Source organism: Anomaloglossus baeobatrachus, chromosome 4 (genome assembly GCF_048569485.1).
Source record: "Anomaloglossus baeobatrachus isolate aAnoBae1 chromosome 4, aAnoBae1.hap1, whole genome shotgun sequence".
NCBI classification, from domain to species: domain Eukaryota; kingdom Metazoa; phylum Chordata; class Amphibia; order Anura; family Aromobatidae; genus Anomaloglossus; species Anomaloglossus baeobatrachus.
The window spans coordinates 701,535,969-701,561,627 of NC_134356.1; the positions used below are offsets into that span (position 1 = coordinate 701,535,969).

At 59.0% G+C, this 25,659-nt stretch overlaps 1 protein-coding gene across 1 annotated transcript in view; it reads left to right on the plus strand.

The window, feature by feature from the left end:
• The window catches only part of ACTL6B (actin like 6B), a 61,634-nt gene extending 41,724 nt beyond the window's left edge, over nt 1–19,910 (plus strand). Inside the window, 12 exon segments of the mRNA XM_075346747.1 lie at nt 4,867–4,967; nt 7,573–7,670; nt 7,943–8,037; nt 8,113–8,219; nt 9,657–9,746; nt 10,900–10,945; nt 10,948–10,960; nt 13,990–14,104; nt 16,434–16,514; nt 16,623–16,718; nt 19,498–19,584; nt 19,747–19,910. Coding sequence (XP_075202862.1) covers nt 4,867–4,967; nt 7,573–7,670; nt 7,943–8,037; nt 8,113–8,219; nt 9,657–9,746; nt 10,900–10,945; nt 10,948–10,960; nt 13,990–14,104; nt 16,434–16,514; nt 16,623–16,718; nt 19,498–19,584; nt 19,747–19,827 — 1,010 coding nt within the window. The 3' untranslated portion in view covers nt 19,828–19,910.
• Nucleotides 19,911–25,659: the final 5,749 nt, after the last annotated feature.

The following is a 25,659-nucleotide window of genomic DNA, read 5'->3' on the forward strand; positions in this document are numbered from 1 at the left end:
AGTATTGATCCTTCCTCAGTGCTGCCTCTAGTGGTGGCTGTAGATAGTAGTGATCCTTCCTCAGTGCTCCCTCTAGTGGTGGCTGTAGATAGTATTGATCCTACTTTTGGAAACATTTTTGATAAAATTGATGGTGTGAAAGTTTGTGAACCCTTCATCGATTTTCATATTTCTGCATTAATTTGACCTAAATTTACATTAGATTTTCAAGTCCTAAATTAAAGAGAGAACCAAATTCCAGAAATGAGTCAGAAATACGCGACTTCGTCTTTTTTTATATTGAGGCAAATTCTCCAGTTTCTCCAGTGTGAGTGATGAAAGTTTGTGACCCCCTCCCTCTCGGTGTCTGCAGTCATTGCTGATTAGTCCTGCACTGAAGATGGCGGCTCCTCTCTGCTATTGGTGATTCTCAAGATGTGACTGTGGAGACGCGGGGGTCAGTGGGTACTCTCCTGTGGAGACGCGGGGGTCAGTGGGTGCTCTCCTGTGGAGACGCGGGGGTCAGTGTGTGCTCTCCTGTGGAGACGCGGGGGTCAGTGGGTGCTCTCCTGTGGAGACGCGGGGGTCAGTGGGTGCTCTCCTGTGGAGACGCGGGGGTCAGTGGGTGCTCTCCTGTGGAGACGCGGGGGTCAGTGGGTGCTCTCCTGTGGAGACGCGGGGGTCAGTGGGTGCTCTCCTGTGGAGGCGCGGGGGTCAGTGGGTGCTCTCCTGTGGAGGCGCGGGGGTCAGTGGGTGCTCTCCTGTGGAGGCGCGGGGGTCAGTGGGTGCTCTCCTGTGGAGACGCGGGGGTCAGTGGGTGCTCTCCTGTGGAGACGCGGGAGTCAGTGGGTGCTCTCCTGTGGAGACGCGGGAGTCAGTGGGTGCTCTCCTGTGGAGACGCGGGAGTCAGTGGGTGCTCTCCTGTGGAGACGCGGGAGTCAGTGGGTGCTCTCCTGTGGAGACGCGGGAGTCAGTGGGTGCTCTCCTGTGGAGACGCGGGAGTCAGTGGGTGCTCTCCTGTGGAGACGCGGGAGTCAGTGGGTGCTCTCCTGTGGAGACGCGGGAGTCAGTGGGTGCTCTCCTGTGGAGACGCGGGAGTCAGTGGGTGCTCTCCTGTGGAGACGCGGGAGTCAGTGGGTGCTCTCCTGTGGAGACGCGGGAGTCAGTGGGTGCTCTCCTGTGGAGACGCGGGAGTCAGTGGGTGCTCTCCTGTGGAGACGCGGGAGTCAGTGGGTGCTCTCCTGTGGAGACGCGGGAGTCAGTGGGTGCTCTCCTGTGGAGACGCGGGAGTCAGTGGGTGCTCTCCTGTGGAGACGCGGGAGTCAGTGGGTGCTCTCCTGTGGAGACGCGGGAGTCAGTGGGTGCTCTCCTGTGGAGACGCGGGAGTCAGTGGGTGCTCTCCTGTGGAGACGCGGGAGTCAGTGGGTGCTCTCCTGTGGAGACGCGGGAGTCAGTGGGTGCTCTCCTGTGGAGACGCGGGAGTCAGTGGGTGCTCTCCTGTGGAGACGCGGGAGTCAGTGGGTGCTCTCCTGTGGAGACGCGGGAGTCAGTGGGTGCTCTCCTGTGGAGACGCGGGAGTCAGTGGGTGCTCTCCTGTGGAGACGCGGGGAGTCAGTGGGTGCTCTCCTGTGGAGACGCGGGGGGTCAGTGGGTGCTCTCCTGTGGAGACGCGGGGGGTCAGTGGGTGCTCTCCTGTGGAGACGCGGGGGGTCAGTGGGTGCTCTCCTGTGGAGACGCGGGGGGTCAGTGGGTGCTCTCCTGTGGAGACGCGGGGGGTCAGTGGGTGCTCTCCTGTGGAGACGCGGGGGTCAGTGGGTGCTCTCCTGTGGAGACGCGGGGGTCAGTGGGGTGCTCTCCTGTGGAGACGCGGGGGTCAGTGGGTGCTCTCCTGTGGAGACGCGGGGGTCAGTGGGGTGCTCTCCTGTGGAGACGCGGGGGTCAGTGGGTGCTCTCCTGTGGAGACGCGGGGGTCAGTGGGTGCTCTCCTGTGGAGACGCGGGGGTCAGTGGGTGCTCTCCTGTGGAGACACGGGGGTCAGTGGGGTGCTCTCCTGTGGAGACGCGGGGGTCAGTGGTGCTCTCCTGTGGAGACATGATGGTCAGTGGGTGCTCTCCTGTGGAGACGCGGGGGTCAGTGGGTGCTCTCCTGTGGAGACGCGGGGATCAGTGGTGCTCTTCCTGTGGAGACGCGGGGGTCAGTGGGTGCTCTCCTGTGGAGACACGGGGGGTCAGTGGTGCTCTCCTGTGGAGACACGGGGTCAGTGGGTGCTCTCCTGTGGAGACACGGGGGTCAGTGGTGCTCTCCTGTGGAGACACGGGGGTCAGTGGGTGCTCTCCTGTGGAGACGCGGGGGTCAGTGGGTGCTCTCCTGTGGAGACGCGGGGGTCAGTGGGTGCTCTCCTGTGGAGACACGGGGGTCAGTGGGTGCTCTCCTGTGGAGACACGATGGTCAGTGGGTGCTCTCCTGTGGAGACGCGGGGGGTCAGTGGGTGCTCTCCTGTGGAGACGCGGGGGTCAGTGGGTGCTCTCCTGTGGAGACGCGGGGGGTCAGTGGGTGCTCTCCTGTGGAGACACGGGGGTCAGTGGTGCTCTCCTGTGGAGACACGGGGTCAGTGGGTGCTCTCCTGTGGAGACACGGGGGTCAGTGGTGCTCTCCTGTGGAGACGCGGGGGTCAGTGGGTGCTCTTTTCTTCTGGCTGCACGGTCCGGGGCTCGTCCCACTGAACGCCCGCACTCTTTCCCCATGGGCAGAACACGACCCAGACAACACAGGGTGCGGGCACCACACATTGGTGAGACTTTTTTTGGTCACCAACAGGCAAAAACATATTGATCATTTCCAGGAAGAACACAAGATGTCTCACCCTTCCACTGGCCGCCAGGGATTAGAGTTTTTGGGGCTTTCAGGGCCAACTATCCCAGGCAGCCGCACCCAGTGAAAGGAGATATTGGCAAAATTAGGAAGCTGACCAAGCACAAGAGGGTATGTAGCCAGGTGACCAAGCACAACAGGGTATGTAGCCAGGTGACCAAGCACAACAGGGTATGTAGCCAGGTGACCAAGCACAAGAGGCTATGTAGCCAGGTGACCAAGCTCAAGAGGCTATGTAGCCAGGTGACCAAGCACAAGAGGCTATGTAGCCAGGTGACCAAGCACAAGAGGCTATGTAGCCAGGTGACCAAGCACAAGAGGCTATGTAGCCAGGTGACCAAGCTCAAGAGGCTATGTAGCCAGGTGACCAAGCTCAAGAGGGTATGTAGCCAGGTGACCAAGCACAAGAGGGTATGTAGCCAGGTGACCAAGCACAAGAGGGTATGTAGCCAGGTGACCAAGCACAAGAGGCTATGTAGCCAGGTGACCAAGCACAAGAGGCTATGTAGCCAGGTGACCAAGCACAACAGGGTATGTAGCCAGGTGACCAAGCACAAGAGGGTATGTAGCCAGGTGACCAAGCACTACAGGGTATGTAGCCAGGTGACCAAGCACAACAGGGTATGTAGCCAGGTGACCGAGTTGGTCTTACCTGGGTTCTCCAAGCGAATTTGTGAGCTCTGTGTTAAGTGAAGCCGTTCTGTCCTCCAGCTGGAACTGAAGCTCCTCGGCTGAGGTCATGTAGATTAACTCTCTGGTGAAAGAAGCAGGGCCCTGTTATACCCCTCAGTTCTCTTACAGGATTGGTGGAGATGGCTTCTCTCTTATTGGTCACTACTTCTATCCCACTGTATAATTTTCCTCTGACCTATGCCGTCAGAGGGGCTGAGGCAATTCACATTTACAGACAATAGGGCTCCGAGCAGTCTGACATGAGACAATGGTTATCTTCTCTTGATTTTAGCAAACAAAAGACCCATAAGTCTGGCCTAATTAAGAACTTGTCACCTCTCACACATGTCTTTTCAGAATTTCACCTTTATTCTTTTGCGGAGCGCTTGTGTTCTGAGTCACTGTTTTGCTTTATGTTCCTCGTTCTCTTGAGACTCTTGTCCTGACGCCCGGACATTTTCCTTTACAATTGTCTGGTATTATTTAGAGTTCATTGCCCTGTCAGCGATGTCGACCGTCCCGGCCCAGACCCCAACACAACCACTGCCGGGTGTCACAGATGCAGGAGGGTTTATGCTGTGATGCAGTTTTTTCAGTCTCCTCCATCCACAGAGCATAGTTTCGGCACCTTCCGATCTGTCCCGGTGATTGAGTAAAGTGCAGACAGGCAGCCATGTTGTTTTGGAGGGCAGTGGCTTTCTCCTTGCACTCCTGCCATGCAGATCATGGTTGTTCAGTGTCCTCGATGTGGTGCCTCATGATCCTTATTATTAGCCAATGTCAGAGAGGCCTTTAGTTGCTTAGCGGTGACCTTGGGTTCCTTTATGACCCCTTGGTTTATTGTTCGCCTTCCTTTTGGAGCGATGTTTGTTGGGCGACTGCTTCTGATGGTGGATTGGTGGAGTCCGGACTCTTCAGAGATGGTTTCTAACGTTTCTCACCCGAGGAACAGAAACAAGTCTCCTGAGCTCCTCAGACATCCCTCTTGTTCTTCGGGCGGAGTGCTCACCCACTCACACCAGATTCTCCTCCCATTGATTACAAACTGTCACCTTGCAATTATCTGTACATCCTAAGGGTTCACATACTTTTGCTTCTCACAGACGTGTGATATCTGATCACTTTCTCACAATATACAGATGACAAGATCTCGTCTCTGAATCTTTTGGGAAAATCTTCTGTAGTTTTAATTAAATTTCTGCAGAAAATTGTAGAATTCTGAGGGGTTCACAAACTTTCACTCATCACAGTATAAATGTTACTGGGGCGATGGCTTCTGTGCTGTGTCTGTAGCGTATCACCCCGTACCCGAGCCTCACGCTGTACCACCTCTGCCCTCCACAGTAGAAGATTGGGACGCCTTCCAGGCCATCCTGGACCACACCTTCCACAAGCACCTGAAGTCCGACCCCGGCCTGCACCCCATCCTCATGTCCGAAGCCCCCGTGAGTAATCTGCTGTACATCGGGAACTCGCTCCCTACTATCACCCTGCAGGGGGCGGGGTCACAGCTCCCTACTATCACCCTGCAGGGGGTGGGGTCACAGCTCCCTACTATCACCCTGCAGGGGGCGGGGTCACAGCTCCCTACTATCACCCTGCAGGGGGCGGGGTCTCAGCTCCCTTCTCTCACCCTGCAGGGGGCGGGGTCACAGCTCCCTACTATCACCCTGCAGGGGGCGGGGACACAGCTCCCTACTATCACCCTGCAGGGGGCGGGGTCACAGCTCCCTTCTCTCTGTATCACCCTGCAGGGGGCGGGGTCTCAGCTCCCTTCTCTCACCCTGCAGGGGGCGGGGTCACAGCTCCCTACTATCACCCTGCAGGGGGCGGGGTCACAGCTCCCTACTATCACCCTGCAGGGGGCGGGGTCACAGCTCCCTACTATCACCCTGCAGGGGGCGGGGTCGCAGCTCCCTACTATCACCCTGCAGGGGGCGGGGTCTCAGCTCCCTTCTCTCACCCTGCAGGGGGCGGGGTCTCAGCTCCCTTCTCTCACCCTGCAGGGGGCGGGGTCACAGCTCCCTACTATCACCCTGCAGGGGGCGGGGTCACAGCTCCCTACTATCACCCCTGCAGGGGGCGGGGGACACAGCTCCCTACTATCACCCTGCAGGGGGCGGGGTCACAGCTCCCTTCTCTCTGTATCACCCTGCAGGGGGCGGGGTCTCAGCTCCCTTCTCTCACCCTGCAGGGGGCGGGGTCTCAGCTCCCTTCTCTCACCCTGCAGGGGGCGGGGTCACAGCTCCCTACTATCACTCTGCAGGGGGCGGGGACACAGCTCCCTACTATCACCCTGCAGGGGGTGGGGTCACAGCTCCCTACTATCACCCTGCAGGGGGCGGGGTCACAGCTCCCTACTATCACCCTGCAAGGGGCGGGGTCACAGCTCCCTACTCTGTATCACCCTGCAGGGGGCGGGGTCACAGCTCCCTTCTATCACCCTGCAGGGGGCGGGGTCACAGCTCCCTACAATCACCCTGCAGGGGGCGGGGTCACAGCTCCCTACTATCACCCTGCAGGGGGTGGGGTCACAGCTCCCTACTATCACCCTGCAAGGGGCGGGGTCACAGCTCCCTACTATCACCCTGCAGGGGGCGGGGTCACAGCTCCCTTCTATCACCCTGCAGGGGGCGGGGTCACAGCTCCCTACAATCACCCTGCAGGGGGCGGGGTCACAGCTCCCTACTATCACCCTGCAGGGGGTGGGGTCACAGCTCCCTACTATCACCCTGCAAGGGGCGGGGTCACAGCTCCCTACTATCACCCTGCAGGGGGCGGGGTCACAGCTCCCTACTATCACCCTGCAGGGGCGGGGTCACAGCTCCCTACTATCACCCTGCAGGGGGCGGGGTCACAGCTCCCTTCTATCACCCTGCAGGGGGCGAGGTCACAGCTCCCTTCTCTGTATCACCCTGCAGGGGGCGGGGTCACAGCTCCCTACTATCACCCTGCGGGGGCGGGGTCACAGCTCCCTACTATCACCCTGCAGGGGGCGGGGTCACAGCGCCCTACTATCACCCTGCAGGGGCGGGGTCACAGCTCCCTACTATCACCCTGCAGGGGGCGGGGTCACAGCTCCCTTCTCTGTATCACCCTGCAGGGGGCGGGGTCACAGCTCCCTTCTATCACCCTGCAGGGGGCGAGGTCACAGCTCCCTTCTCTGTATCACCCTGCAGGGGGCGAGGTCACAGCTCCCTTCTCTCTGTATCACCCTGCAGGGGGCGGGGTCACAGCTCCCTTCTATCACCCTGCAGGGGGTGAGGTCACAGCTCCCTTCTCTGTATCACCCTGCATGGGGCGGGGTCACAGCTCCCTTCTATCACCCTGCAGGGGGCGGGGTCACAGCTCCCTTCTCTGTATCACCCTGCAGGGGGCGGGGTCACAGCTCCCTTGTCTGTATCACCCTGCAGGGGGCGGGGTCACAGCGCCCTTCTATCACCCTGCAGGGGGCGGGGTCACAGCTCCCTTCTCTCTGTATCACCCTGCAGGGGGCGGGGTCACAGCGTCCTTCTATCACCCTGCAGGGGCGGGGTCACAGCTCCCTTCTATCACCCTGCAGGGGCGGGGTCACAGCTCCCTACTATCACCCTGCAGGGGGCGGGGTCACAGCTCCCTTCTCTGTATCACCCTGCAGGGGGCGGGGTCACAGTTCCCTTCTATCACCCTGCAGGGGGCGAGGTCACAGCTCCCTTCTCTGTATCACCCTGCAGGGGGCGGGGTCACAGCTCCCTTCTCTCTGTATCACCCTGCAGGGGGCGGGGTCACAGCTCCCTTCTCTCTGTATCACCCTGCAGGGGGCGGGGTCACAGCTCCCTTCTATCACCCTGCAGGGGGCGAGGTCACAGCTCCCTTCTCTGTATCACCCTGCAGGGGGCGGGGTCACAGCTCCCTTCTATCACCCTGCAGGGGGCGGGGTCACAGCTCCCTTCTATCACCCTGCAGGGGGCGGGGTCACAGCTCCCTTCTATCACCCTGCAGGGGGCAGGGTCACAGCTCCCTACTATCACCCTGCAGGGGGCGGTACTTATGTTGTGTCTTGTTTTGCAGTGGAACGCCCGGGCGAAGCGTGAGAAGCTGACAGAGCTGATGTTTGAGCACTATAACATCCCGGCTTTCTTCCTGTGTAAGACGGCTGTGCTGACCGCGTATCTTTCACTTGTAGTGTCCGTCGTCTGTACAGCCCTTATGTGGGGTGACATGGTTACTGATGTCCTGGGGCGATGCGCTGCTTCATATGGCTCCGGGGGTCGTGCCTTGTCGCTTGAGGGCCGAGCTCTCCTTCGTGTCGTTCAGGGGAGGTGCTCTGTCGCTCGGGGGCGGTGCCCTATGACATCACTGGGGAGGCGGGGTCCTGCAATGTGTCGCTCGGGGGCGGGGCTCTGCGCAGTTTGCTTTCTTAACCCTTTCTTCTCTGTAGTTTTGCTAACGGCAGATCCACAGGTTTGGTATTAGACAGTGGAGCCACTCACACCACCGCCCTCCCAGTGCATGATGGGTATGTTCTGCAGCAAGGTGAGTGACACGACACCCCCAATACAGGATGCGCACCCCCCGCCCCAGTGATCCGGACCCTCTGCTCTGCGGCAGGTATTGTGAAGTCGCCCCTGGCCGGAGATTTCATCACAATGCAATGCAGGGAGTTATTCCAGGAGATGGGAGTAGAAATCATCCCCCCCTACATGATCGCATCCAAGGTAAGGCCTGGAGGGGGCGCCACACAGAGGGTATACAGGGGCCGCACAGAGGGTATACAGGGGCCGCACAGAGGGTATACAGGGGCCGCACAGAGGGTATACAGGGGCCGCACACAGGGTATGCAGGGGCCGCACAGAGGGTATACAGGGGCCGCACAGAGGGTATACAGGGGGCCGCACAGAGGGTATACAGGGGCCGCACAGAGGGTATACAGGGGCCGCACAGAGGGTATACAGGGGCCGCACACAGGGTATACAGGGGCCGCACACAGGGTATACAGGGGCCGCACACAGGGTATACAGGGGCCGCATACAGGGGCCATGCCGAGGATATACAGGGGATATACTGAGGATATATAGGGGTAATACTTTGTATATACAGATACAAGGGGTATACGGGCACACTACCATGTATATACAGATACAGGGGGTATACAGGGGCTATACCTTGTCTATACAGCTACAGGGTGTATATACTGTACAGCTACAGGGGATGTACAGGGGCTATACCATGTATATATAGCTACAGGGGTATACGGGGGCAGATAATAGATGTATGTGGTGTCCTGAAGAGATAACACCTCTGTACCTCTGAATAGACCATTATTCACATTATTGTAGAGTCTTCTCTCCTTTCGGACACACTCGTCCCCGTAGATTCCCCTCGCGCTCGTCCCCGTAGCTTCTCCTCGCGCTCGTCCCCGTAGCTTCCCCTCGCGCTCGTCCCCGTAGCTTCTCCTCGCGCTCGTCCCCGTAGCTTCCCCTCGGGCTCGTCCCCGTAGCTTCCCCTCGGGCTCGTCCCCGTAGATTCTCCTCGCGCTCGTCCCCGTAGCTTCCCCCTCGCGCTCGTCCCCGTAGCTTCTCCTCGCGCTCGTCCCCGTAGCTTCCCCTCGGGCTCGTCCCCGTAGCTTCCCCTCGCGCTCGTCCCCGTAGTTTCCCCTCGGGCTCGTCCCCGTAGATTCTCCTCGGGCTCGTCCCCGTAGCTTCCCCTCGGGCTCGTCCCCGTAGCTTCCCCTCGCGCTCGTCCCCGTAGCTTCCCCTCGGGCTCGTCCCCGTAGCTTCCCCTCGCGCTCGTCCCCGTAGCTTCCCCTCGCGCTCGTCCCCGTAGCTTCCCCTCGGGCTCGTCCCCGTAGTTTCCCCTCGCGCTCGTCCCCGTAGCTTCCCCTCGGGCTCGTCCCCGTAGCTTCCCCTCGCGCTCGTCCCCGTAGCTTCCCCCTCGGGCTCGTCCCCGTAGCTTCCCCTCGGGCTCGTCCCCGTAGCTTCCCCTCGGGCTCGTCCCCGTAGTTTCCCCTCGGGCTCGTCCCCGTAGCTTCCCCTCGGGCTCGTCCCCGTAGCTTCCCCTCGGGCTCGTCCCCGTAGCTTCCCCTCGGGCTCGTCCCCGTAGCTTCCCCTCGCGCTCGTCCCCGTAGTTTCTCCTTATACCTTCTTTGTATCCAGGAACCGGTGCGGGAAGGAGCCGCCCCAAACTGGAGAAAGAAAGACAAACTGCCGAGTGTCACCAAATCCTGGCAGAACTACATGAGTAACGTAAGTGTGAAGGCAGTGTGCACGGGTGATGAGTGGATGATGAGGGCAGTGTGTGCGGGTGATGAGTGGATGATGAGGGCAGTGTGTGCGGGTGATGAGTGGATGATGAGGGCAGTGTGTGCGGGTGATGAGTGGATGATGAGGGTAGTATGTGCGGGTGATGAGGGCGGTGTGTGCGGGTGATGAGGGCGGTGTGTGCGGGTGATGAGGGCGGTGTGTGCGGGTGATGAGGGCGGTGTGTGCGGGTGATGAGGGCGGTGTGTGCGGGTGATGAGGGCGGTGTGTGCGGGTGATGAGGGCGGTGTGTGCGGGTGATGAGGGCGGTGTGCGCGGGTGATGAGGGCGGTGTGCGCGGGTGATGAGGGTAGTATGTGCGGGTGATGAGGGCGGTGTGTGCGGGTGATGAGGGCGGTGTGTGCGGGGGATGAGGGTAGTATGTGCGGGTGATGAGGGCGGTGTGTGCGGGGGATGAGGGCGGTGTGTGCGGGGGATGAGGGCGGTGTGTGCGGGGGATGAGGGCGGTGTGTGCGGGGGATGAGGGCGGTGTGTGCGGGTGATGAGGGCGGTGTGTGCGGGTGATGAGGGCGGTGTGCGCGGGTGATGAGGGCGGTGTGCGCGGGGTGATGAGGGCGGTGTGCGCGGGTGATGAGGGCGGTGTGCGCGGGTGATGAGGGCGGTGTGCGGGGTGATGAGTGGACGATGAGGGCAGTGTGTGCGGGTGATGAGTGGACGATGAGGGCAGTGTGTGCGGGTGATGAGTGGATGATGAGGGCGGGTGATGAGGGCGGTGTGCGCGGGTGATGAGGGCGGTGTGCGCGGGTGATGAGGGTAGTATGTGCGGGTGATGAGGGCGGTGTGTGCGGGTGATGAGGGCGGTGTGTGCGGGTGATGAGGGCGGTGTGTGCGGGTGATGAGGGCGGTGTGTGCGGGTGATGAGGGCGGTGTGTGCGGGTGATGAGGGCGGTGTGTGCGGGTGATGAGGGCGGTGTGTGCGGGTGATGAGGGCGGTGTGTGCGGGTGATGAGGGCGGTGTGCGCGGGTGATGAGGGCCGGTGTGCGCGGGTGATGAGGGCGGTGTGCGCGGGTGATGAGGGCGGTGTGCGCGGGTGATGAGGGCAGTATTCGGGGTGACGTCTCTCTCTTGGTTCGGCAGGAGGTGATACAGGATTTCCAGGCTTCTGTCCTCCAAGTGTCTGACTCCCCTATGACGAGCAGTAAGTATCTCCCCCGGGGGCCGCACACAGCGCCCCCCGCCCTCCACCTCCTGATGGTGCCGGGGTCTTTACATGTGTCACACGAGCTGCCCCGGGCCTGCAGAGACTCCTGATGGTGCTGGGGTCTTTACATGCATCACACGAGCTGCCCCGGGCCTGCAGAGGCTCCTGATGGTGCTGGGGTCTTTACATGTGTCACACGAGCTGCCCGGGCCTGCAGAGACTCCTGATGGTGCCGGGGTCTTTACATGCGTCACATGAGCTGCCCCGGGCCTGCAGAGACTCCTGATGGTGCTGGGGTCTTTACATGCGTCACACGAGCTGCCCCGGGCCTGCAGAGACTCCTGATGGTGCCGGTGTCTTTACATGCGTCACATGAGCTGCCCCGGGCCTGCAGAGACTCCTGATGGTGCTGGGGTCTTTACATGCGTCACACGAGCTGCCCCGGGCCTGCAGAGGCTCCTGATGGTGCTGGGGTCTTTACATGTGTCACACGAGCTGCCCCGGGCCTGCAGAGACTCCTGATGGTGCTGGGGTCTTTACATGCGTCACACGAGCTGCCCCGGGCCTGCAGAGACTCCTGATGGTGCTGGGGTCTTTACATGCGTCACACGAGCTGCCCCGGGCCTGCAGAGACTCCTGATGGTGCTGGTGTCTTTACATGTGTCACACGAGCTGCCCGGGCCTGCAGAGACTCCTGATGGTGCTGGGGTCTTTACATGCGTCACACGAGCTGCCCCGGGCCTGCAGAGGCTCCTGATGGTGCTGGGGTCTTTACATGTGTCACACGAGCTGCCCGGGCCTGCAGAGACTCCTGATGGTGCCGGGGTCTTTACATGCGTCACACGAGCTGCCCCGGGCCTGCAGAGACTCCTGATGGTGCCGGTGTCTTTACATGCGTCACATGAGCTGCCCCGGGCCTGCAGAGACTCCTGATGGTGCTGGGGTCTTTACATGCGTCACACGAGCTGCCCCGGGCCTGCAGAGGCTCCTGATGGTGCTGGGGTCTTTACATGTGTCACACGAGCTGCCCCGGGCCTGCAGAGGCTCCTGATGGTGCTGGGGTCTTTACATGCGTCACACGAGCTGCCCCGGGCCTGCAGAGACTCCTGATGGTGCTGGGGTCTTTACATGCGTCACACGAGCTGCCCCGGGCCTGCAGAGACTCCTGATGGTGCTGGTGTCTTTACATGTGTCACACGAGCTGCCCGGGCCTGCAGAGACTCCTGATGGTGCTGGGGTCTTTACATGTGTCACACGAGCTGCCCCGGGCCTGCAGAGACTCCTGATGGTGCTGGGGTCTTTACATGCGTCACATGAGCTGCCCCGGGCCTGCAGAGACTCCTGATGGTGCTGGGGTCTTTACATGCGTCACACGAGCTGCCCCGGGCCTGCAGAGACTCCTGATGGTGCTGGTGTCTTTACATGCGTCACATGAGCTGCCCCGGGCCTGCAGAGACTCCTGATGGTGCCGGGGTCTTTACATGCGTCACATGAGCTGCCCCGGGCCTGCAGAGGCTCCTGATGGTGCTGGGGTCTTTACATGCGTCACACGAGCTGCCCCGGGCCTGCAGAGGCTCCTGATGGTGCTGGGGTCTTTACATGCGTCACATGAGCTGCCCCGGGCCTGCAGAGGCTCCTGATGGTGCCGGGGTCTTTACATGCGTCACACGAGCTGCCCCGGGCCTGCAGAGGCTCCTGATGGTGCTGGGGTCTTTACATGTGTCACATGAGCTGCCCCGGGCCTGCAGAGACGCCTGATGGTGCCGGGGTCTTTACATGCGTCACATGAGCTGCCCCGGGCCTGCAGAGACGCCTGATGGTGCCGGGGTCTTTACATGCGTCACACGAGCTGCCCCGGGCCTGCAGAGGCTCCTGATGGTGCCGGGGTCTTTACATGCGTCACATGAGCTGCCCCGGGCCTGCAGAGACTCCTGATGGTGCCGGGGTCTTTACATGCGTCACACGAGCTGCCCCGGGCCTGCAGAGACGCCTGATGGTGCCGGGGTCTTTACATGCGTCACACGAGCTGCCCCGGGCCTGCAGAGACTCCTGATGGTGCCGGGGTCTTTACATGCGTCACATGAGCTGCCCCGGGCCTGCAGAGGCTCCTGATGGTGCCGGGGTCTTTACATGCGTCACACGAGCTGCCCCGAGCCTGCAGAGACGCCTGATGGTGCCGGTGTCTTTACATGCGTCACACGAGCTGCCCCGGGCCTGCAGAGACGCCTGATGGTGCCGGTGTCTTTACATGCGTCACACGAGCTGCCCCGGGCCTGCAGAGACGCCTGATGGTGCCGGTGTCTTTACATGCGTCACATGAGCTGCCCCGGGCCTGCAGAGACTCCTGATGGTGCCGGGGTCTTTACATGCATCACATGAGCTGCCCCGGGCCTGCAGAGACTCCTGATGGTGCCGAGGTCTTTACATGCGTCACATGAGCTGCCCCGGGCCTGCAGAGACTCCTGATGGTGCCGGGGTCTTTACATGCGTCACACGAGCTGCCCCGGGCCTGCAGAGGCTCCTGATGGTGCCGGGGTCTTTACATGCGTCACACGAGCTGCCCCGAGCCTGCAGAGACGCCTGATGGTGCCGGTGTCTTTACATGCGTCACACGAGCTGCCCCGGGCCTGCAGAGACGCCTGATGGTGCCGGTGTCTTTACATGCGTCACACGAGCTGCCCCGGGCCTGCAGAGACGCCTGATGGTGCCGGTGTCTTTACATGCGTCACATGAGCTGCCCCGGGCCATTTATTATCTCCGCTCATGTCCTGGAGCCTCCACCTTGGAATATATCAGACGCTGCGGCTTTTGATCTGGGGTGTACTCATTTTTATATCAACTAATTTTAGTAAAACTGCACATGTCATGAACGTTCTGTGATTAACCCTCCTGTGCCCGGAGGAAACGTTCGAGGAAGTCAGCATGTGGGAGCTATTACCTGCCTCATCACAGGGGGTGTACTCATTTATGCTGAGCACGGTGTATATATATTCAGTCTCATTACTTCTCCTTTCTCGTCTCTGTAGAGTCGCTGCTCAGATGCCGACCGTCCACTATGAGATGCCCAACGGCTACAACACGGACTACGGAGCCGAGAGACTGCGAATCCCAGAGGGGCTGTTCGACCCGTCCAATGTGAAGGTCTGTGACTATACGCCATATCCACACGTGTAATACAGACACTCCCCTGTGTAATATCACACGTGTAATACAGACACTCTCCCCGTGTAATATCACACGTGTAATACAGACACTCCCCCGTGTAATATCACACGTGTAATACAGACGCTCCCCCCGTGTAATATCACACGTGTAATACAGGCACTCCCCCGTGTAATATCACACGTGTAATACAGACTCCACCGTGTAATATCACACGAGTAATACAGACACTGCCCCGTGTAATATCACACGTGTAATACAGACACTCCCCCGTGTAATATCACACGTGTAATACAGACACTCCCCTGTGTAATATCACACGTGTAATACAGACACTCCCCTGTGTAATATCACACGTGTAATACAGACACTCCCCTGTGTAATATCACACGTGTAATACAGACACTCCCCCGTGTAATACAGACACTCCCCCGTGTAATATCACACGTGTAATACAGACACTCCCCCCTGTGTAATATCACACGTGTAATACAGACACTCCCCCGTGTAATATCACACGTGTAATACAGACACTGCCCCGTGTAATATCACACGTGTAATACAGACACCCCCCTGTGTAATATCACACGTGTAATACAGACACTCCCCCGTGTAATATCACACGTGTAATACAGACACTCCCCCGTGTAATATCACACGTGTAATACAGACACTGCCCCGTGTAATATCACACGTGTAATACAGACACCCCCCTGTGTAATATCACACGTGTAATACAGACACTCCCCCGTGTAATATCACACGTGTAATACAGACACTCCCCCGTGTAATATCACACGTGTAATACAGACACTCCCCCGTGTAATATCACACGTGTAATACAGACACTGCCCCGTGTAATATCACACGTGTAATACAGACACCCCCCTGTGTAATATCACACGTGTAATACAGACACTCCCCCGTGTAATATCACACGTGTAATACAGACACTCCCCTGTGTAATATCACACGTGTAATACAGACACTCCCCTGTGTAATATCACACGTGTAATACAGACACCCCCCTGTGTAATATCACACGTGTAATACAGACACTCCCCCGTGTAATATCACACGTGTAATACAGACACCGCCCCGTGTAATATCACACGTGTAATACAGACACCCCCCTGTGTAATATCACACGTGTAATACAGACACTCCCCCTGTGTAATATCACACGTGTAATACAGACACTCCCCCGTGTAATATCACCCGTGTAATACAGACACTCCCCCGTGTAATATCACACGTGTAATACAGACACTCCCCCTGTGTAATATCACACGTGTAATACAGACACTCCCCCGTGTAATATCACACGTGTAATACAGACACCCCCCTGTGTAATATCACACGTGTAATACAGACACCCCCCCGTGTAATATCACACGTGTAATACAGACACCCCCCCGTGTAATATCACACGTGTAATACAGACACCCCCCTGTGTAATATCACACGTGTAATACAGACACTCCCCTGTGTAATATCACACGTGTAATACAGACACTCCCCTCGTGTAATATCACACGTGTAATACAGACACTCCCCTGTGTAATATCACACGTGTAATACAGACACCCCCCTGTGTAATATCACACGTGTAATACAGACACCCCCCTGTGTAATATCACACGTGTAATACAGACACCCCCCTGTGTAATATCACACGTGTAATACAGACACCCCCCTGTGTAATATCACACGTGTAATACAGACACTCCCCCTGTGTAATATCACACGTGTAATACAGACACTCCCCCGTGTAATATCACACGTGTAATACAGACACTCCCCCGTGTAATATCACACGTGTAATACAGACACCCCCCTGTGTAATATCACACGTGTAATACAGACACCCCCCCGTGTAATATCACACGTGTAATACAGACACCCCCCCGTGTAATATCACACGTGTAATACAGACACCCCCCCGTGTAATATCACACGTGTAATACAGACACTCCCCCGTGTAATATCACACGTGTAATACAGACATTCCCCCGTGTAATATCACACGTGTAATACAGACACTCCCCCGTGTAATATCACACGTGTAATACAGACATTCCCCCCGTGTAATATCACACGTGTAATACAGACATTCCCCCCGTGTAATATCACACGTGTAATACAGACACTCCCCCCGTGTAATATCACACGTGTAATACAGACACTACCCACACCGTGTAATATCACACGTGTAATACAGACACTCCCCCGTGTAATATCACACGTGTAATACAGACACTCCCCTGCGTGATATCACACTTACATACATGGCTGCTTTATTGTCCAGGGTCTTTCTGGGAATACGATGCTCGGCGTTGGACACGTCGTCACCAGTAGTATCGGCATGTGTGATATAGACATCAGGCCTGTAAGTATATGGCCCAGTCTTTCTTTTCGGACCTGCCCGTCATTGGGCGTCGGTGCTGGGGGTGCGGAGCTCTGGGAAGTCACTTAACGCCCCCATGTTATTCCCCAGGGTCTGTACGGCAGCGTCATCGTCACCGGGGGGAACACTCTGCTCCAGGGCTTCAATGACCGGCTGAACCGGGAGCTGTCCCAGAAGACCCCGCCGGTAAGATGGTCAGATGATCAGGGGCTGCCTCCTCACTACTCTTCATACACTTATGGTTTCCATAGAGAATCTGGGCCCTCCGCCCACCCTGAGATCCCCTGAGGACTACATATCCCAGGGTGCATTGCGCAGGCTTCACAGGCAGGTGGGGGGGGCGGTGAGCAGATCTCATGTATCAGATCAGTCCAGGTCACTGCAGGCATGTAGTGTCGCTGCGTGACTATGGGAAGTCTAGCATACGGCACAACACACCACACCACAAGGGGTACACCGGGGGCACAATAACAACGTAGGGCCTTAGCGCTAGTGAGGGGGAAGATGGGACACCTCTTCTGCTCACCCGCACCCTGCACTCCTAGCCAGTCCCTATACAGGCTCCACACCTGTCAATGAACAGGATACATAGAATCCTGTAGTAACCTTGGCTAGTGAGCTGGCAGGTGAGGATCGCTAGCCCCAACGCTGCACTAATATAACACTAGGGGAAGGAAGGACGGGAAACGGACAACGAAGGCCAACTGACAGCTGCAGGCAGAACCAGGACTACACAATACTCAGCTACTAGTGATAAGGGCTCCACCAGCTCCTTCCACCTCCAGGCCCAGCTTCCAAATGGAGCCAGAATAACCAGTATCCTCTACTGGGAGAAGAGGGTGTATATATACATATATAGATATATATGCACTGGGAGTGGTCCCAAACCGGAAGCACCTGAGGAGGTAATAAGAAACTGACATTAACCCTTAGCTCACCAAATGAAAGGAAACTAGATTTAATATGAAGAGTCTTACATGCAATGAAAGATTCTGACCCTGAACCAGTCCCCGGTCCCATAGAGAGACGGCCGTGACAGTGCCCCCCTTAACGAGAGGCCGCAGGACTCTGAAGATGGAGTCCATCCGACAGGATAGGCTGGTCCCACCGATTATTGTTCACCTCTAATGTGAACAAGCCCTTACGGTTACCAGTAACACATGCATCTCCCAACGCCGACCTGTGCACACGGTTATGGCCATTAAGTAGCGGGGGTAGCTCCAGCCGACAATGTCCGCCAATCGATACATACAAGTACGCCTCGAGCCCCAGAGGCACACTGCCACGTGAGGTCATTCACACACAGGTCTGGACCTGCACCTTCATTTCCAGGCAATCTCACTGAAGGACGCGCAAAAGAGGTAACTGCCAGCATAGCCATATACTCAGGAATCACAGCCGCCCCTCTGACCATCACTCCGGGGGAAATCCAGGCCTAACATTGGCCTGAGGAGGGGGAAGGGCATTGTACCGGAAAATCCTGAGCCAGCAAAGAGGGGAAAATGGAGGAAACATTCACGCTGTGGTCGCCTGTCTCTTCTTCATGCATCTCCTACTCTATCTACATATCTTCTCTCCGCGTCTGCCCCCTCTCTCCGCGTCTGCCCCCTCTCTCCGCGTCTGCCCCCTCTCTCCGCGTCTGCCCCCTCTCTCCGCGTCTGCCCCCTCTCTCCGCGTCTGCCCCCTCTCTCTCCTTCTCTCCCCCGTGGTTCCTTGTGTCTCCCCCTCTCTCCTTCTCTCCCCGCATTTCCTCGTGCCTCCCCCTCTCTCCTTCTCTCCCCGCATTTCCTCGTGTCTCCCCCTCTCTCCTTCTCTCCCCACAGTTCATCGTGTCTCCCTCTCTCTCCTTCTCTCCCCCGTGGTTCCTTGTGTCTCCCCCTCTCTCCTTCTCTCCCCCGCGGTTCCTCGTGTCTCCCCCTCTCTCCCTCGCGGTTCCTCGTGTCTCCCTCTCTCTCCTTCTCTCCCCCGCGGTTCCTCGTGTCTCCCCCTCTCTCCCTCGCGGTTCCTCGTGTCTCCCTCTCTCTCCTTCTCTCCCCCGTGGTTCCTTGTGTCTCCCCCTCTCTCCTTCTCTCCCCCGCGGTTCCTCGTGTCTCCCCCTCTCTTCTTCTCTCCCCGCATTTCCTCGTGTCTCCCCCTCTCTCCTTCTCTCCCTGCGGTTCCTCGTGTCTCCCTCTCTCTCCCCGCGGTTCCTCGTGTCTCCCCGCGGTTCCTCGTGTCTCCCCCGCGGTTCCTCGTGTCTCCCCGCGGTTCCTCGTGTCTCCCCGCGGTTCCTCGTGTCTCCCCGCGGTTCCTCGTGTCTCCCCGCGGTTCCTCGTGTCTCCCCGCGGTTCCTCGTGTCTCCCCCTCTCTCCTTGTCTCCCCGCGGTTCCTCGTGTCTCCCCGCGGTTCCTCGTGTCTCCCCGCGGTTCCTCGTGTCTCCCCGCGGTTCCTCGTGTCTCCCCGCGGTTCCTCGTGTCTCCCCGCGGTTCCTCGTGTCTCCCCGCGGTTCCTCGTGTCTCCCCGCGGTTCCTCGTGTCTCCCCGCGGTTCCTCGTGTCTCCCCGCGGTTCCTCGTGTCTCCCCGCGGTTCCTCGTGTCTCCCCGCGGTTCCTCGTGTCTCCCCGCGGTTCCTCGTGTCTCCTTCTCTCCCCGCGGTTCCTCGTGTCTCCTTCTCTCCCCGCGGTTCCTCGTGTCTCCTTCTCTCCCCGCGGTTCCTCGTGTCTCCTTCTCTCCCCGCGGTTCCTCGTGTCTCCTTCTCTCCCCGCGGTTCCTCGTGTCTCCCCCTCTCTCCTTCTCTCCCTGCGGTTCCTCGTGTCTCCCTCTCTCTCCCCGCGGTTCCTCGTGTCTCCCCGCGGTTCCTCGTGTCTCCCCGCGGTTCCTCGTGTCTCCCCGCGGTTCCTCGTGTCTCCCCGCGGTTCCTCGTGTCTCCTTCTCTCCCCGCGGTTCCTCGTGTCTCCTCCGTCTCATCTCTCTGTGTCCTCCTACAGAGTATGCGCCTGAAGCTCATCGCCAGTAACAGCTCCATTGAACGCCGCTTCAGCTCCTGGATTGGGGGGTCTATTCTGGCCTCGCTGGTGAGTTATCTATAGTAAATGACAATCTGCTTGCTTTCAGTGAATTGAAGCGGGGATTGTTGGCTTCTTTGCACTCTGGCCTAGACCTGTCACACAGCTGCTGGCTTTTGCAATGAATCGTTGTTCAGGAGATGGACGTTAACCCTCCATGTCTTCTTCAAGGGAACGTTCCAGCAGATGTGGATCTCCAAGCAAGAATATGAGGAGGGCGGGAAGCAGTGCGTGGAGCGGAAGTGTCCCTGATTCCCAGAAGGAAGCGTCCCCGCTCCCCGGACATTACTGTCCCTGCCCCTCTCCCCGGACAGTCGCTCCCCGGACATTACCATCCGTGCCCCGCTCCCCGGACAGTCGCGCCCCCTCTCCCCAGACAGTCGCGCCCCCTCTCCCCAGACAGTCGCGCCCCCTCTCCCCAGACAGTCGCGCCCTCTCTCCCCAGACAGTCGCGCCCCCTCTCCCCGGACAGTCGCGCCCCCTCTCCCCAGACAGTCGCGCCCCCTCTCCCCAGACAGTCGCGCCCCCTCTCCCCAGACAGTCGCGCCCCCTCTCCCCGGACAGTCGCGCCCCCTCTCCCCGGACAGTCGCGCCCCCTCTCCCCGGACAGTCGCGCCCCCTCTCCCCAGACAGTCGCGCCCCCTCTCCCCAGACAGTCGCGCCCCCTCTCCCCAGACAGTCGCGCCCCCTCTCCCCAGACAGTCGCGCCCCCTCTCCCCAGACAGTCGCGCCCCCTCTCCCCAGACAGTCGCGCCCCCTCTCCCCAGACAGTCGCGCCCCCTCTCCCCAGACAGTCGCTCCCCCTCTCCCCAGACAGTCGCGCCCCCTCTCCCCAGACAGTCGCTCCCCGGACATTACCATCCGTGCCCCGCTCCCCGGACAGTCGCGCCCTCTCTCCCCAGACAGTCGCGCCCCCTCTCCCCAGACAGTCGCGCCCCCTCTCCCCAGACAGTCGCGCCCCCTCTCCCCGGACAGTCGCGCCCCCTCTCCCCGGACAGTCGCGCCCCCTCTCCCCGGACAGTCGCGCCCCCTCTCCCCAGACAGTCGCGCCCCCTCTCCCCAGACAGTCGCGCCCCCTCTCCCCAGACAGTCGCGCCCCCTCTCCCCAGACAGTCGCGCCCCCTCTCCCCAGACAGTCGCGCCCCCTCTCCCCAGACAGTCGCGCCCCCTCTCCCCAGACAGTCGCTCCCCCTCTCCCCAGACAGTCGCGCCCCCTCTCCCCAGACAGTCGCTCCCCGGACATTACCATCCGTGCCCCGCTCCCCGGACAGTCGCGCCCTCTCTCCCCAGACAGTCGCGCCCCCTCTCCCCAGACAGTCGCGCCCCCTCTCCCCAGACAGTCGCGCCCCCTCTCCCCAGACAGTCGCGCCCCCTCTCCCCGGACAGTCGCTCCCCGGACATTACCATCCGTGCCCCGCTCCCCGGACAGTCGCGCCCTCTCTCCCCAGACAGTCGCGCCCTCTCTCCCCAGACAGTCGCGCCCTCTCTCCCCAGACAGTCGCGCCCTCTCTCCCCAGACAGTCGCGCCCCCTCTCCCCAGACAGTCGCGCCCCCTCTCCCCAGACAGTCGCGCCCCCTCTCCCCAGACAGTCGCGTCCCCTCTCCCCAGACAGTCGCTCCCCGGACATTACCATCCGTGCCTCTCTCCCCGGACAGTCGCGCCCCCTCTCCCCGGACAGTCGCGCCCCCTCTCCCCGGACAGTCGCGCCCCCTCTCCCCGGACAGTCGCGCCCCCTCTCCCCGGACAGTCGCGCCCCCTCTCCCCGGACAGTCGCGCCCCCTCTCCCCGGACAGTCGCGCCCCCTCTCCCCGGACAGTCGCGCCCCCTCTCCCCGGACAGTCGCGCCCCCTCTCCCCGGACAGTCGCGCCCCCTCTCCCCGGCCAGTCGCGCCCCCTCTCCCCGGCCAGTCGCGCCCCCTCTCCCCGGCCAGTCGCTCCCCCTCTCCCCGGCCAGTCGCTCCCCCTCTCCCCGGCCAGTCGCTCCCCCTCTCCCCGGCCAGTCGCTCCCCCTCTCCCCGGCCAGTCGCTCCCCCTCTCCCCGGCCAGTCGCTCCCCCTCTCCCCGGCCAGTCGCTCCCCCTCTCCCCGGCCAGTCGCTCCCCCTCTCCCCGGCCAGTCGCTCCCCCTCTCCCCGGCCAGTCGCGCCCCCCCTCCCCGGACAGTCGCGCCCCCCCCCTCCCCGGCCCCTCTCCCCGGCCAGTCGCACCCACTCTCCCCGGCCAGTCGCGCCCCCGCTCCCCGGACAACACCAGACAGTATTGTCTCTGCTCCCCAGACAGAACCATCATCGCTCCCCGAGCAACATCATCAACAAAGTCCACACTCCCTAGACAGAACCGGCCCCGAACCTCTGGCAGAACCGGCCCCGAACCTCTGGCAGAACCGGCCCCGAACCTCTGGCAGAACCGGCCCCGAAGCTCTGGCAGAATCGCCCTCAAACACTGGACAGAATTGCCCCCGCTCCCCGGACAGAAGCTTCACCGTTCCTCAGACTGAAGCACCCCTGTCCCTTGGACAGAACCGTCCCCGCTCAGGACCGCGTGCAGAGGAGACCTGACTTCCCCGCAGAGCTGGGACCAGGAATCATCCATCCTGTCAGCTCATCGGAGAGCTGAGTAACAACCCGTCCGGCCGCCATTCCAGCTCCCACATTGGTTGTCATCACCCATATTTCCCAGGAACAGATACAAATGGGTGATGACTGTAAGGGAAACGCAATCTACATTCACCACATCCCTCAGAAGACTCCTCCTGGAAATGTAATAAAAACAGCCAGAAATCATAGCGTCCGCAGCGTGATTAATATCCTCATCCTCAGGCCTGACAACAGCCTGTGTATCCTGCGTGAGAGGTTGTCAGCCCCGCCCCTGGTGATGACATCACTATACAATGCTGCAGCATCCATGTTGTTCTGCTCCTCTGTTGTTCCTCCTGTAAATACGCTCCAGTCACAGCTGACTGGACACAACCCTTTACCAGAGGAAGGTAACCGTCCATTATTACATTTCAGAGGAGCAGGATGTTGTAAGTCTATGGGGGGTTTGTTATTCCATGGGGGCGTCAGGCGAGCGCTCGGGCCGGCTCACACACAGGGAGCGCTTGTCCTGGCACGTGGTGGAGGACCCTGGACATGTGCGCTGATGCCCGTTACTAGCACCATGTCCTGTCCACATGTCATTCTACCTTATCCCCACCCATCGCAGCTCCATTGCCCAAACAGGGGACCGGGGTGTCGACCCTGACCCGTGGCGCCAGCCGGCTGCAGACAGGAGACGGGCTGCCGGGGCGGCACACTGGGCACGGGTCACTTGTTTACCAGAGATGGGGGACGGCGGGCGGCAGCCCAGATCATTGCCGTAACTCCACTTACACAACACACTGGTCTGAGCGGCTGCGGCTCCGTCCGGGGTGGACTTTGCTTTATTTATACATCGTAGGAGAGCGAGACGCAGAAAGGTGAGGCGCAAAATATACATTGTATAGGCAGACGGGGCTGCGGGGAAAAGGGCACCAGTGCTGGGGGGCAGCTGGGGGGACGGGGGAGGTGGGGGGCAGGGAACGTGACAACAAGCCCTGGGAGAGGGCAAGAAACTCAGCCTGGGAGAGGGCTCGTTACATCTCTGTGTATGTGCATATCAGCATGGTGTGTGTGTGTCTACATATCAGCATGGGGTGTGTGTGTGTGTGTCTACATATCAGCATGGGGTGTGTGTGTGTGTGTCTACATATCAGCACGGTGTGTGTGTGTGTGTCTACATATCAGCATGGTGTGTGTGTGTCTACATATCAGCATGGGGTGTGTGTGTGTGTGTCTACATATCAGCATGGGGTGTGTGTGTGTGTGTCTACATATCAGCATGGTGTGTGTGTGTCTACATATCAGCATGGGGTGTGTGTGTGTGTGTCTACATATCAGCATGGGGTGTGTGTGTGTGTGTCTACATATCAGCATGGGGTGTGTGTGTGTGTGTCTACATATCAGCACGGTGTGTGTGTGTGTGTGTCTACATATCAGCATGGTGTGTGTGTGTCTACATATCAGCATGGGGTGTGTGTGTGTGTGTCTACATATCAGCATGGGGTGTGTGTGTGTGTGTCTACATATCAGCATGGGGTGTGTGTGTGTGTGTCTACATATCAGCACGGTGTGTGTGTGTGTATGTGTCTACATATCAGCATGGTGTGTGTGTGTGTGTGTGTCTACATATCAGCAGGGTGTGTGTGTGTGTGTGTCTACATATCAGCATGGGGTGTGTGTGTGTGTGTGTCTGTGTGTGTCTACATATCAGCATGGTGTGTGTGTGTCTACATATCAGCATGGGGTGTGTGTGTCTACATATCAGCATGGTGTGTGTGTGTGTGTGTGTGTGTGTGTCTACATATCAGCATGGTGGGTGTGTGTGTGTGTCTACATATCAGCATGGTGTGTGTGTGTGTGTGTGTCTACATATCAGCAGGGTGTGTGTGTGTCTACATATCAGCATGGGGTGTGTGTGTGTGTGTCTGTGTGTGTCTACATATCAGCATGGGGTGTGTGTGTCTACATATCAGCATGGGGTGTGTGTGTGTGTGTGTCTGTGTGTCTACATATCAGCATGGTGTGTGTGTATGTGTCTGTTGCATACCCCGTCACAAACTGGTGGCAGCGGCGGGATCAGAGCAGAAGAAATGGAGGACAACGGCCAATCAACGTCTGAAACCAGAACCTCAGGATACAGGAACTGGACTGTGGTGAGCCTACAAACAAAGGCCCGTGAAGTAGGAGTTCGTTTCAAAGGACTCTCCAAGGAGCAGCTGATTGAGGCGCTAGAAGGAGTCTGCTCGCAAAATGACGCTGAGGAAGGATCCTCACAGCAAACGGAAGAAACACGGGAGCTGGAGGTAAATACCCAAAAAAGTCAGTGGGTTGTGTGGTATGAGGAGGAGATGGCACTGCTGGGAGATGAGGTCACCATTGAATATAAGAGGGATGCTATTCGCAGAGCTCAAGAGAGGGCATTGCTGGAGAGGAGATTTGCTGTGGAAGCAGCTAGAGGCTCCAGACAGACTGTAACCACAGCACCAACTATGGAGGAATTCTCCAGAGTGTCCCGCAAGGACTTTAAGCCATTTAATGAGGCTGCTGGTGACATTGAGGGCTTCTTCCAGGACTTTGAGCATCAGTGTCGATTAATGGAAGTCCCGGACAGGGAGCGTGTCCGGCATCTGGTTGGGCTCCTAGAGGGGGGAGCTGCTGAAGCCTATAGAGCTATGGACCCTCGGTGGAACTGTGAGTATGCGGAGATTAAACAGACTATTCTAGAACATTATGCTGTGACCCCAGACACTTACAGGACTCAGTTCCGTGCTTTAGCCTGTGATGGGGAAGTGTCTTTTAAGATATATGCTCATAGACTCAAACAAATATGTAATCGCTGGCTGGAGGCAGAGGAGGCCTTATCTTGGGAGACCTTCCTGCAGGTCATCCTAAAAGAACAATTCTTTGCCCAGTGCCCCGCTGAGATCCGGGAATGGGTGCGTGAGAGAAAACCAGCGACAGTGGAGGAAGCTGCTGCTCTCGCTGATGAGGCTCTCACCATCAAGCCTCAGTGGAGGGTTCTGTTGGAGGATGGAGAGACGCCTAACAGCTCCACAACACCGGATGCCCCCAGTTATTCTGCCCCCATTGTTCCCCGTTCCTCTAAGCCACCACATGTTGATACCCGTGTTAATGTGCCTCCAGTTGCTTCTACTGCACTTTCTGGAATACGCCGAGGAGAGGAAGTAACAGAGCGCAGGTGTTATGTTTGTAGGCATCCCAGACATTTGCAGGCCTCATGCCCAGCCAGGCCATGGAGGAATCATCCTCAAACCCCTACAGCACCTTCAGGTGGGAGCCGGCCTCCAAGTTCCCCTACCCCTTACCCAAGAGGACACCTTGGATGGAGGGAGACCCAGCTCAGATGCTATCAATGTGGACAGCCAGGGCATCGGCAAGTCTCCTGCCCAGCTGTTCAAATGAGGACTGATCCTGCGCCCAATCGGATTGTTAATTATTTACAGCCCAGTGCCATGGAGGAAGATGTGGCACCGTTATGTGAGGAC